General features: G+C 28.9%; 1 protein-coding gene across 1 annotated transcript in view; it reads left to right on the forward strand.

Annotated features, from left to right (window-relative positions):
* LOC111626662 (putative RNA-binding protein EEED8.10) overlaps positions 1–14544 on the forward strand; it is a 57011-nt gene that overhangs the window by 35007 nt on the left and 7460 nt on the right. The window contains exons 13-18 of the mRNA XM_023370121.1: positions 1641–1710; positions 1940–1983; positions 2096–2175; positions 8548–8606; positions 10895–10938; positions 11051–11130. Of these exons, the coding sequence (XP_023225889.1) occupies positions 1641–1710; positions 1940–1983; positions 2096–2175; positions 8548–8606; positions 10895–10938; positions 11051–11130 (377 nt within the window). The remainder of the gene's footprint in view (positions 1–1640; positions 1711–1939; positions 1984–2095; positions 2176–8547; positions 8607–10894; positions 10939–11050; positions 11131–14544) is intronic.

The raw sequence follows: 14544 nt of genomic DNA on the forward strand, positions 1-14544 counted from the left end.
CTGGGCTTGCTGTTTTTTGTTGCTGTAGAATTCTATAAGCTTTATTATACTTTGTTTGCATACCCATGTGATTTATCTACTACTATAATCCTGTTCAGCTCATTCCAAGTGCATCTAATATCAGAACAATGTGTTTGTAAAATCTCTGGTAATTAGGCCTTGAAGGCAGACATTTTATAGGAATATAGATCATTCAAGCATTTATGTATGTAAAGGGGTTTTAAGCTGACTTGATGTAAACATTTCTCATCCCTTAATGCTAATTCAAATCAAGGAAATGACCCATATGTTTACTAATTTGATCTGATTTGAGTTTGAGGCCAAATTGGTTGTTATTCTTGTGAGATAGAATGAATTTCAAATGAATGACAATCAGTTGGGTCTTTACCTCATTGACCATTCAGTTGTGTCTGTACTCCCTTTAGCATACCACACATCACCATTTATTATTTATAAAACAAGCTATACTTTCAAATTGCATTGCATAGCCTATATTGCATAGGACCCTTTGCAATGATCTAGCCCAGTGTTTCTCATTGTGTTTTTCCATGTTGAGGGGGCGATTTATAACAATTTATATTTTGGAGGGGTGAAAAACAATTTTCTGGGCGATATAGTAAAACATTATATTAAGATTAATTAGATATTTTATTGGTTGTATCGTACAATAATTAAACAAATAACATTATACTAGTCACTAGTCTATTCGATGCAGTACAAATTTGGCATTAGCCCTGGCCCTCAGCATCGGAATTTTTAAGTGAAGGGGGTGACGATTCGTTAGAGATTGAGAAACACTGATCTAGCCCATGTTGCATAGAATTCTTTACAATGATAGAGAAAGGCTATACTGTACTGCTTTCTCTTGTTTTTGCTAAGTATTCTTTCACAGTTCACATTGGATTATAGGGACATTACTGTGTGTGTGTATGTAGCCAGTATAATTTTTTTTTACTGCTGTTACTTTAAAAGAAAACAGTTTTCATATTTGTACAGCTTAGTGAAGTATAGGTGAGAGTGAATAATATTAAATTGTATTATTTTTATCAAACATACAAGACAGAAAGAATACACTTACAATTACACAATGATTGTAATTACAAAATGTTTTGGCACTTTTTATATTTTGGATTTCAATTCCACTGATAATCAATTCTTGTTATTGTAGTGGAAATTATATTGAGGGTGATGAATTATCAAAATAGAGGACTGATTATATGAGGGGCTCAAGTGATTATAAGACAAGTTTAAGAGAGACAATGCATCACAAAAAATCAAAGGAATGAAAGATTTTATATTAATGGAATTTTCTGCTGAATATACACTTCACAACAAAATGACTTTGGCATTCAACTTGACAAAAAAGAAATTTACATGTGCTCTTACATTTCAACACAACTTGACCTAGATTTACTTTTTAACAGAGGAATAAAAGAGAGTAAAATGTCCTTGCTGTTCAAAACTCAATCACATTCTTTTCATTCTGGCAGATAATGTATCATTTCCTTCTATGCATGTGTCATCTCCATAAGATTTTGTGCACAAGTCAAGCTAGTCATTTGATCTGTCATCACAATAATCCAAAAAACAATTTAAAAAAAATATTTATAAAAATTCCTAATATATATTATACATTATAGATGTATTGGAAACACCTGACAGGGTGCTCTCTGTCATGTGAAAAATACCTGACAGGGAGCACTCTGTCAGGTATTTTTCTTAGTCTAGGTCAAATACAGCTTGATAAGTAAGTGTATAAGCTTTTATAAACAGAAGTAGACAAGCCATTGGTTATTCCTGTAAATATTTTACCAAAAGTAATTAAGTGTTAATAGTAAATACCAAATATTCTTAATTTTTCTTTTATTTTTAATTATTAAATTTCATATAAAATTTATTATGTAATTCAGTTTTTTTCATTAAATATATATTATTTTAGTGACAGCTAGTGGACTTCATCATATTGGGAGATTATCAAATTTAGTAAGTGAATTATAATTTAATAAATTATTTTTATTAAATTTTATGTAGCTTTATAAATAATTTATAGTTATGATTTATAATATATAATACAGATATATATTTCTTTTAATAGGAGGAACTGTCTTTAGCTCATAACTATGCAGTTGATGATGATGTAGTTTATTCCATCTGTCATGGATGCCGAAAAATTAGGTAAAGATAAACTTAAAGAAATTACATTTTTTTTCAAAATGTTTTGTATATTATTTCTGTTTATTTTATATATTTCTAGGTAGTTATATGATTGAATGACTTAAAGGATAAACAAAATTTTAAAAATTATATTAAATACAGTATATATCTATCATTTTTCTATTTTTCTCTTAGTTATGTAATGAAAACAATGTACTTCTAGAGTTTCCATAAATTTCATGAGCAAACCCTGGACACTGGTCTGAATATGTATGTATGCTTGGTGTAGTCATTATATTTCTGGATTATATTCCTACATCTGGAAACATCTCCAGAAGTCATTGCCCATAAGTTTTGTTTAGTCTGCGATTTCATCTAAATTTCCTCCACAGTCTGGAATCTTTGTCTATTCAGTTTCATCTTTAGCTTTGAATACAGGAAGAAATTGCAGGATGTAAGTAGAGAAGATGGGTATCACAGCCATGTTGTTAGTGGTTAAAATTTGTTTGGTCAAAAGGGCAGCTTGCACAGAAGCATTGTTGTGATGGGGCAGCCATGTCTTGTTCTGCCATTCTGTTTTTTAATATACATCATTTATTCTTTTATTGGGTTTGTAAATTTGTTTTGTTTTTATTCTATTCTTAGTATTTGATCCACAATTCTCTCTATACAATTTTGATGTCCTTTAGTGTTTCTGCACATAACTATCCATTATGACAAACATTTCTGTATTTTAAATTTTTTAATGTACCATCTCCTCTACAAGATAAATAAAAAATAATTTGGTAGAAGAAACATTAACAATAAATGTTTATTTCTATCTACTCTGCTAAATGAACAGTAAAACTTGTTTATTCTTACTGAAAACTAGATAAACTGATATTGATAATCTAGTCTGCTCACGAACATTTATAACCATGTCCATCAACAGAATTAACTGTAGAGGATATAGTATCTTATTAATATTTCACCCTTTAAATGTCAATAAAGTCTTCAAATACTCTAATGCCATTCTGGCCATCAAAATTTTGAATCTTAAGTAAAGTATATCATCTGTTTATGTTCCCATCCTGTAAGATATTCTATACTTCTTATTTTATTTGATTTCTATTTACTGTACCTATAGTAAATTTTTAAAATTTATTACTGTACTTTCTGATGGTTTTAATCTCTAATATTTTATAGTTTAATTGTTGTCCATTGTTTTCTGTACTTGAACAACTTGAGATATTTATTGATAATATTTTTTTACTTTTTTAATTTTAAGCACTGTGTGTCTTTTCTGACCAGGAAGATCTCTTGATCTCATTTTTTTTCTAAAGACCTTTCCATAATGGCTGTTCCTGTTCTGGTTCCTCTTCTGATATTGTTGATTTACATTCAGTTCCTTCTTCATCTTGCAAACATTTGCATATTTTAGTTTATCTTTGGCTTAATGTTAATTGGAATCTTCTTCCTTCATCATTATGTTCTTTAGATTGATCTTTTCTTGATAACCAGAATGTTTTGTTATTAATTAAATTGAATGTTTCAAGTTGCATATGTGATGTATTTCATCAGTCCATTAGTAGATTCTTTCCTTTCAAAAAAATCTTGATATTTCTTCAAGTAAATGGTTTTCTCTACTCTAAAAAACTTTGTAATAATATGCATAAACAAAGGTATTTGTGGAAAGTCTTTGGTAACCAAAGGTATCTTTAAATTTACAACTGCACAAAAAATTTTAGCATGAATGCAAATTCAGGTAATCAGAATATTTTAGCTCCACTGTTGGTAAATATGCTTAAGATCCAAAAATTTTCTGGAGCATTATTTCCAAAATAAAATTTTTTATGAAAACCTAGTTTATGATGTCTACAATCAGTTTAAAGATAATTTTTTAAATAATGTATATTCCTAATTCAAATTTTAAGACCTTGAAACAATCTAATTCAAATTCTGTTAGTGTTTCATTTTCATTTTTGCAAGTTCACCAATGTATTCTGAAATTATCCTCATCTTCCAACATCCCTAATTGTATTATAGCTATTTTTTATTTTAACGTTTTATCCATTGTTTCTACAGTTTTATCTTGTTTTTTTAGCTATATCTTTCAGTTTGCTCTATCCTTGATCAGTGGTAATCATCTACCATTATTGCTATCCCTAAAAAAGATCAAAAATCTTTCTGTCCCATTTCTATTTTATCCACTGTCTTGAAAAGCTTTGAATGTTGTATATTTTCCTATATTTATTCTCCTGTTACTATAAGATAAAAGCCTGTTTGACATTGTGATATTCATCATAGATCAATGGTATACAACTTTCTTGAAACTATATTAAATAATCTTGAGGACAAGAAATATACATACATATTATACATCTATATCTCTCAAGCCTGTGACTCTTCAATCCCTTCTCTGTTAGTATACATTCTTGCTTATTACTTTGATGTATATTCTCTAATCATCACATAGGTCATCAATTATTTTTTGGTTCATTCTTTCAAACTCAGATATTTGTTTCCATAATTTTAATCCGATATGTGGCATCTCTCAAAGATCTGTATTAACTAGTTGTATTCTTTGTCACTTATTTTGACTTTATCACATTATGCTTAATTTTTGCTTACTTTGATGCTTTTGAAATTATAAATTTTGATCCTGTTATTTTATAGCAAGACTACAATACTTTAACTCATTCATTTGAATTGTCATTTGAATTCATTTGATTAAATTATTGTTTAATCTTAAAATTAAACAATAATTTTTCAAAAATAGTTGCTGTGATTTCTTTTTATGTAGTCCTTCTCTCTTAACTTTTTTTATGTTTTTTGTTTGTTTATTTTGTATTTTTGTGATACTTGCAAGGGGCCAAATGGCCACAGTCTTTTACTGGTATGTATTTCAGTACACAAGACCCTCATCAGCCATATATAAAAATATATAGATATCTACAACAAAAAATATGTTTATATACAATTGAAATAACACAAAAAATTTAAGATACCTTTACAAAAGAAAATTTCATGTAGAACAAATTTGCAGAGAAATTGACATTAATTACAATCTACAATTTAAAACATGCCTAAAGTAATTTTAAAAACAGTTTTAAAAATTATAAATGTATACATATAATACTGGTTTACAAACTGACCTGTTCAAGATTTATTTCCACTCACACTGCACAGTACTATGAAGTACACACGGTATAGTATAATCCTCATAATACTTGCAGTGTGAGTGGAGATAAATCTTGAAAAGTTTGTAATGAAGTTACATTCTGATGATAGAAGTGTCATTTTGATGTTACCAGTACCAGTGTGATAAATCTCTGTTATCTCTACTATAACAATTTTTGAGATATTAGATTCAACAATTTTCAAGACAATAAATTCTTTTACAATACACAAGTTCTGTTAATGATTTGAGAATTAATTGTCTCTGATCAAAACATCACTCTTAAGCTCCAGATGGATGCAATCTCTAAGAGCCTTGCAGTTTGTGGAAGTATTCTATGGCATCATTGTCATTCCATATCATCAAGATGTGCCTTAAGAATGTTATTTTTTGCTAATTTTCAATCTGTTGTTGACTGCTGTCTGCCTGTTTGGACTTTGTTGTTGCACGCTCTCCTTTATAAAAGGTTCAATCCAAACTTAACAAAGTTTATTTACTTTTCAATAAATTAAGCCATTCTTCTTGCCACTCAGGGAAAGTAGCTTGTACTAGATTTGGCTTTCTTTTAGTCATTGTGTTTTATATTTTGGTTGTATTTTTGCATAACAAACAGACTATATAGCTTGATAAAAAATATTCAATTTCTAGGCTTGGACTTGTATATTCTGATTTTATTCTTTTTATGTAAAATTGTAAAAATTTTCTTATTCTTTATTACTTATATTAGTGTAATAAATAAATTACCTTCTGATTAATGAAACAAATTGATATGGACTTGATTTTGCTTTTGCTTTGATTCATTTCATCGTCACTGAGTTTACTGTTGTTTAAGTTTTGCTCATAGACATAGACTCAGCATTCATTGCCTGTAATGATGCTAGAATGAAAACTGATGTCATTTGCAACCTGCTATTTGACATCAGAGCAAACATCAAAGCATTGTTGCTTTTGGTTAGAAATAAGGAACCTGGATATAAATTTTGCTGCAGTCTGCCATTTGTTCAATTTATCAGGTAGAATTTTGTGATAGTTTTACAATCAATACCCACTATCACATTGACTTGGTTGATGGTTCTGTGATGGTCCCTGCAGATGATTCATCAAACTTTTTCAATGATTTCTGGTGTTGGACTTGACATTGGTTAACCAAAGCACTATTGTCAACGACTTTTGTTCTGTCTTCTTTAAACCAGGAAATTGCTCAAAGTTTGTATATGACCCTTAGCGTGTTTCCTAAAAGCCATCTTTAACATTTCATAAGTTTTTGTAGTCTTTTTCCTGACTTAAAACAAAATTTAATTCACACACACTGTGAAAATTTGTCACAAGATAAATCAAAAACAGCACACTGGATAAGTTTAAGTCAACTTACATAACATTACTTCCAATACACATGACAGGCCACCCTCTGGCATATTAACTTGTCATGCCTTGAAGTTGTTATGCCTAGTATGATCACCAAATGATTTGAATGCAAAAAATTCACTCCAGGAATTAATGACTACATCACACACACAAAAAAAGAAACAGATTGACAATCAAGTATATATATATGACTGCTAAGTTTCAGAGAACAGTTTCTTTCAGGTACAATAAGTATGCAAATATTAAATACTGCAATTCATGTCTTAGCAGTGGAACAGTGGGATAAACAATTCTATGAGACTTAAGGTTCGAGTTATAAACTCCGTAACGTAACTGTATCCGTAGCTATAAGCGTATCCGTATAGTGTGGTTATAAACTCCGTATCATATCCATATGGCCATACCGTATTCCATTGTCAAGATGGACAATGTGGAGAGAGACAAGATGGCTACTCGTCAAGAATGTGCTGCAATGATTGTGTTATTGGCAATAAGTTTAGGATCATTTGTTGTTCATAAAAAGCAGACAAGTTGCTGGCAAGTAATTGTAGTTGATGATATCAAGCAAAGTAACAAATTGATTGAAAAGTAACTTTAAACCGACAATGCTACTTCTGAATAATATAAAATTTTANGAGTCTCTCTGATTTTTGATTTCCAAAAAATTGTCTGTTTTCATGTGGGAATGGATTAAAACTTATATCGGGCTCACTCCCATGTGATTTTGACATTTCAATTTGGAATTCAATTCAAAAGCTTTGCTTTTCCTATTGCTATTTATCTTTACTTCTGATAATACACAAGAACAATGTGAACAACTCAGATAAAATAGTTTTGTTTTTTAAACACCAGAGGACAAGCATCTGGAAAAAATGCGAATACACTGTTTATAAAAACTTTTGAAAAAAATGCAAACCCCTTGCTCGCATGTATAGGACAACCTAGGTTTTTGAAAGCAGTGAAAAATAAATAAAAATCTTGTCTTATATGTGAGTAAATACGGAAATTAATTTTGAAATAATACATCAGACATATATCATTATATTAATGTTTATAACTTTCGAATAATTTATAATCAATTACTTATTATGCTTGTTCATACATTGTGTTTGATTATTGAGAATTGAAATATTTTTTAAGAGATATACATTACAATAAGATTCTGATTGTATATTATTATTTTTTTCATTTACACATCTTATAAAATATTTCAGTATTCATGTTATCATAAGCAACTAAAAACTAAACTAAATCATCATTATGTGACTGCATTATGTCTTTTCATAGAAGTTTTCAAATAATCAAGACAAAGTACCTAGTGTCTTGATTGTTTGTAGTAATATAGACTGAGGGTACTTTGGATACAATTAAATAGACAGTAAATTCTTAAACAAACTGGATTTTGATGCATTAAAAGATACAACAAACATAGTCTACTTTTAAATTAGACATACTTGTTGAACATAATAACTTTTTAAATTATATGATAAAACACTAAATTTAAGATATTACACAAACCTTGACCAGTATATTGTTTATTCTTTCTAGACTTTTGACTTTTGTTTGCAGCCATCTTCAGGATTGCATACATATTAAATAGATTATTGGAAATATAGAAAATTACTTTTATATATGTTGAATATATGTTCAAATTTTTTAATTTGAATATGCATCAAATATATGTTAAATTTTTAAGTAACTGTATAAATTCCAAAATAAATAAAATGATTATAGGAAACATACAAAAATACAGAATTAATGCATGAATATCAATGGTTATCTAATACAGATACAGGATTATATGGTTTAGGGATAGCATTTTGGTATTAAGGTTGAACATTATTACACTAGATATTTCCATCTGTTGATAGACAGTTAACAAACATCCTTGTGGTTGATGCATTGATGGTTCTTAGCATTCTTGTAGATGGTAATTTTTTTAATTATTTTTTGTTTCCCGTGGATGTTTGCCAGTGTGTAGCAGTTTTGCCTTGTCAAAATGTAGAGTATTTTTGGTATTGAGGATAGCACCGCCAAAACCATGTTGTAGTTTTCTTTTCTAACATCATACTCAAGTTCATTTTTACTCTTGTGGAGAGATTGTATCCAGTGTAACCTATGTAGCAGCTGATCCAGTTCTCTCCACTTAATGTGTTTGGGATTGCATTCTGCTTGTACTGTATATTAACTTAACACCACATTTTCTTCCCATTTGTTTGTGTTCCATTTAAATGTCTGCTGTAGGTAATAGTCATAGATCTAATTTGTATATTGGAGTCCTGGGCTTGCTGTTTTTTGTTGCTGTAGAATTCTATAAGCTTTATTATACTTTGTTTGCATACCCATGTGATTTATCTACTACTATAATCCTGTTCAGCTCATTCCAAGTGCATCTAATATCAGAACAATGTGTTTGTAAAATCTCTGGTAATTAGGCCTTGAAGGCAGACATTTTATAGGAATATAGATCATTCAAGCATTTATGTATGTAAAGGGGTTTTAAGCTGACTTGATGTAAACATTTCTCATCCCTTAATGCTAATTCAAATCAAGGAAATGACCCATATGTTTACTAATTTGATCTGATTTGAGTTTGAGGCCAAATTGGTTGTTATTCTTGTGAGATAGAATGAATTTCAAATGAATGACAATCAGTTGGGTCTTTACCTCATTGACCATTCAGTTGTGTCTGTACTCCCTTTAGCATACCACACATCACCATTTATTATTTATAAAACAAGCTATACTTTCAAATTGCATTGCATAGCCTATATTGCATAGGACCCTTTGCAATGATCTAGCCCAGTGTTTCTCATTGTGTTTTTCCATGTTGAGGGGGCGATTTATAACAATTTATATTTTGGAGGGGTGAAAAACAATTTTCTGGGCGATATAGTAAAACATTATATTAAGATTAATTAGATATTTTATTGGTTGTATCGTACAATAATTAAACAAATAACATTATACTAGTCACTAGTCTATTCGATGCAGTACAAATTTGGCATTAGCCCTGGCCCTCAGCATCGGAATTTTTAAGTGAAGGGGGTGACGATTCGTTAGAGATTGAGAAACACTGATCTAGCCCATGTTGCATAGAATTCTTTACAATGATAGAGAAAGGCTATACTGTACTGCTTTCTCTTGTTTTTGCTAAGTATTCTTTCACAGTTCACATTGGATTATAGGGACATTACTGTGTGTGTGTATGTAGCCAGTATAATTTTTTTTTACTGCTGTTACTTTAAAAGAAAACAGTTTTCATATTTGTACAGCTTAGTGAAGTATAGGTGAGAGTGAATAATATTAAATTGTATTATTTTTATCAAACATACAAGATAGAAAGAATACACTTACAATTACACAATGATTGTAATTACAAAATGTTTTGGCACTTTTTATATTTTGGATTTCAATTCCACTGATAATCAATTCTTGTTATTGTAGTGGAAATTATATTGAGGGTGATGAATTATCAAAATAGAGGACTGATTATATGAGGGGCTCAAGTGATTATAAGACAAGTTTAAGAGAGACAATGCATCACAAAAAATCAAAGGAATGAAAGATTTTATATTAATGGAATTTTCTGCTGAATATACACTTCACAACAAAATGACTTTGGCATTCAACTTGACAAAAAAGAAATTTACATGTGCTCTTACATTTCAACACAACTTGACCTAGATTTACTTTTTAACAGAGGAATAAAAGAGAGTAAAATGTCCTTGCTGTTCAAAACTCAATCACATTCTTTTCATTCTGGCAGATAATGTATCATTTCCTTCTATGCATGTGTCATCTCCATAAGATTTTGTGCACAAGTCAAGCTAGTCATTTGATCTGTCATCACAATAATCCAAAAAACAATTTAAAAAAAATATTTATAAAAATTCCTAATATATATTATACATTATAGATGTATTGGAAACACCTGACAGGGTGCTCTCTGTCATGTGAAAAATACCTGACAGGGAGCACTCTGTCAGGTATTTTTCTTAGTCTAGGTCAAATACAGCTTGATAAGTAAGTGTATAAGCTTTTATAAACAGAAGTAGACAAGCCATTGGTTATTCCTGTAAATATTTTACCAAAAGTAATTAAGTGTTAATAGTAAATACCAAATATTCTTAATTTTTCTTTTATTTTTAATTATTAAATTTCATATAAAATTTATTATGTAATTCAGTTTTTTTCATTAAATATATATTATTTTAGTGACAGCTAGTGGACTTCATCATATTGGGAGATTATCAAATTTAGTAAGTGAATTATAATTTAATAAATTATTTTTATTAAATTTTATGTAGCTTTATAAATAATTTATAGTTATGATTTATAATATATAATACAGATATATATTTCTTTTAATAGGAGGAACTGTCTTTAGCTCATAACTATGCAGTTGATGATGATGTAGTTTATTCCATCTGTCATGGATGCCGAAAAATTAGGTAAAGATAAACTTAAAGAAATTACATTTTTTTTCAAAATGTTTTGTATATTATTTCTGTTTATTTTATATATTTCTAGGTAGTTATATGATTGAATGACTTAAAGGATAAACAAAATTTTAAAAATTATATTAAATACAGTATATATCTATCATTTTTCTATTTTTCTCTTAGTTATGTAATGAAAACAATGTACTTCTAGAGTTTCCATAAATTTCATGAGCAAACCCTGGACACTGGTCTGAATATGTATGTATGCTTGGTGTAGTCATTATATTTCTGGATTATATTCCTACATCTGGAAACATCTCCAGAAGTCATTGCCCATAAGTTTTGTTTAGTCTGCGATTTCATCTAAATTTCCTCCACAGTCTGGAATCTTTGTCTATTCAGTTTCATCTTTAGCTTTGAATACAGGAAGAAATTGCAGGATGTAAGTAGAGAAGATGGGTATCACAGCCATGTTGTTAGTGGTTAAAATTTGTTTGGTCAAAAGGGCAGCTTGCACAGAAGCATTGTTGTGATGGGGCAGCCATGTCTTGTTCTGCCATTCTGTTTTTTAATATACATCATTTATTCTTTTATTGGGTTTGTAAATTTGTTTTCTTTTTATTCTATTCTTAGTATTTGATCCACAATTCTCTCTATACAATTTTGATGTCCTTTAGTGTTTCTGCACATAACTATCCATTATGACAAACATTTCTGTATTTTAAATTTTTTAATGTACCATCTCCTCTACAAGATAAATAAAAAATAATTTGGTAGAAGAAACATTAACAATAAATGTTTATTTCTATCTACTCTGCTAAATGAACAGTAAAACTTGTTTATTCTTACTGAAAACTAGATAAACTGATATTGATAATCTAGTCTGCTCACGAACATTTATAACCATGTCCATCAACAGAATTAACTGTAGAGGATATAGTATCTTATTAATATTTCACCCTTTAAATGTCAATAAAGTCTTCAAATACTCTAATGCCATTCTGGCCATCAAAATTTTGAATCTTAAGTAAAGTATATCATCTGTTTATGTTCCCATCCTGTAAGATATTCTATACTTCTTATTTTATTTGATTTCTATTTACTGTACCTATAGTAAATTTTTAAAATTTATTACTGTACTTTCTGATGGTTTTAATCTCTAATATTTTATAGTTTAATTGTTGTCCATTGTTTTCTGTACTTGAACAACTTGAGATATTTATTGATAATATTTTTTTACTTTTTTAATTTTAAGCACTGTGTGTCTTTTCTGACCAGGAAGATCTCTTGATCTCATTTTTTTTCTAAAGACCTTTCCATAATGGCTGTTCCTGTTCTGGTTCCTCTTCTGATATTGTTGATTTACATTCAGTTCCTTCTTCATCTTGCAAACATTTGCATATTTTAGTTTATCTTTGGCTTAATGTTAATTGGAATCTTCTTCCTTCATCATTATGTTCTTTAGATTGATCTTTTCTTGATAACCAGAATGTTTTGTTATTAATTAAATTGAATGTTTCAAGTTGCATATGTGATGTATTTCATCAGTCCATTAGTAGATTCTTTCCTTTCAAAAAAATCTTGATATTTCTTCAAGTAAATGGTTTTCTCTACTCTAAAAAACTTTGTAATAATATGCATAAACAAAGGTATTTGTGGAAAGTCTTTGGTAACCAAAGGTATCTTTAAATTTACAACTGCACAAAAAATTTTAGCATGAATGCAAATTCAGGTAATCAGAATATTTTAGCTCCACTGTTGGTAAATATGCTTAAGATCCAAAAATTTTCTGGAGCATTATTTCCAAAATAAAATTTTTTATGAAAACCTAGTTTATGATGTCTACAATCAGTTTAAAGATAATTTTTTAAATAATGTATATTCCTAATTCAAATTTTAAGACCTTGAAACAATCTAATTCAAATTCTGTTAGTGTTTCATTTTCATTTTTGCAAGTTCACCAATGTATTCTGAAATTATCCTCATCTTCCAACATCCCTAATTGTATTATAGCTATTTTTTATTTTAACGTTTTATCCATTGTTTCTACAGTTTTATCTTGTTTTTTTAGCTATATCTTTCAGTTTGCTCTATCCTTGATCAGTGGTAATCATCTACCATTATTGCTATCCCTAAAAAAGATCAAAAATCTTTCTGTCCCATTTCTATTTTATCCACTGTCTTGAAAAGCTTTGAATGTTGTATATTTTCCTATATTTATTCTCCTGTTACTATAAGATAAAAGCCTGTTTGACATTGTGATATTCATCATAGATCAATGGTATACAACTTTCTTGAAACTATATTAAATAATCTTGAGGACAAGAAATATACATACATATTATACATCTATATCTCTCAAGCCTGTGACTCTTCAATCCCTTCTCTGTTAGTATACATTCTTGCTTATTACTTTGATGTATATTCTCTAATCATCACATAGGTCATCAATTATTTTTTGGTTCATTCTTTCAAACTCAGATATTTGTTTCCATAATTTTAATCCGATATGTGGCATCTCTCAAAGATCTGTATTAACTAGTTGTATTCTTTGTCACTTATTTTGACTTTATCACATTATGCTTAATTTTTGCTTACTTTGATGCTTTTGAAATTATAAATTTTGATCCTGTTATTTTATAGCAAGACTACAATACTTTAACTCATTCATTTGAATTGTCATTTGAATTCATTTGATTAAATTATTGTTTAATCTTAAAATTAAACAATAATTTTTCAAAAATAGTTGCTGTGATTTCTTTTTATGTAGTCCTTCTCTCTTAACTTTTTTTATGTTTTTTGTTTGTTTATTTTGTATTTTTGTGATACTTGCAAGGGGCCAAATGGCCACAGTCTTTTACTGGTATGTATTTCAGTACACAAGACCCTCATCAGCCATATATAAAAATATATAGATATCTACAACAAAAAATATGTTTATATACAATTGAAATAACACAAAAAATTTAAGATACCTTTACAAAAGAAAATTTCATGTAGAACAAATTTGCAGAGAAATTGACATTAATTACAATCTACAATTTAAAACATGCCTAAAGTAATTTTAAAAACAGTTTTAAAAATTATAAATGTATACATATAATACTGGTTTACAAACTGACCTGTTCAAGATTTATTTCCACTCACACTGCACAGTACTATGAAGTACACACGGTATAGTATAATCCTCATAATACTTGCAGTGTGAGTGGAGATAAATCTTGAAAAGTTTGTAATGAAGTTACATTCTGATGATAGAAGTGTCATTTTGATGTTACCAGTACCAGTGTGATAAATCTCTGTTATCTCTACTATAACAATTTTTGAGATATTAGATTCAACAATTTTCAAGACAATAAATTCTTTTACAATACACAAGTTCTGTTAATGATTTGAGAATTAATTGTCTCTGATCAAAACATC

The sequence above is a fragment of the Centruroides sculpturatus genome, unplaced genomic scaffold, assembly GCF_000671375.1.
Source record: "Centruroides sculpturatus isolate CEXI.00-Female unplaced genomic scaffold, Cexi_2.0 scaffold342, whole genome shotgun sequence".
Lineage (NCBI taxonomy): Eukaryota > Metazoa > Arthropoda > Arachnida > Scorpiones > Buthidae > Centruroides > Centruroides sculpturatus.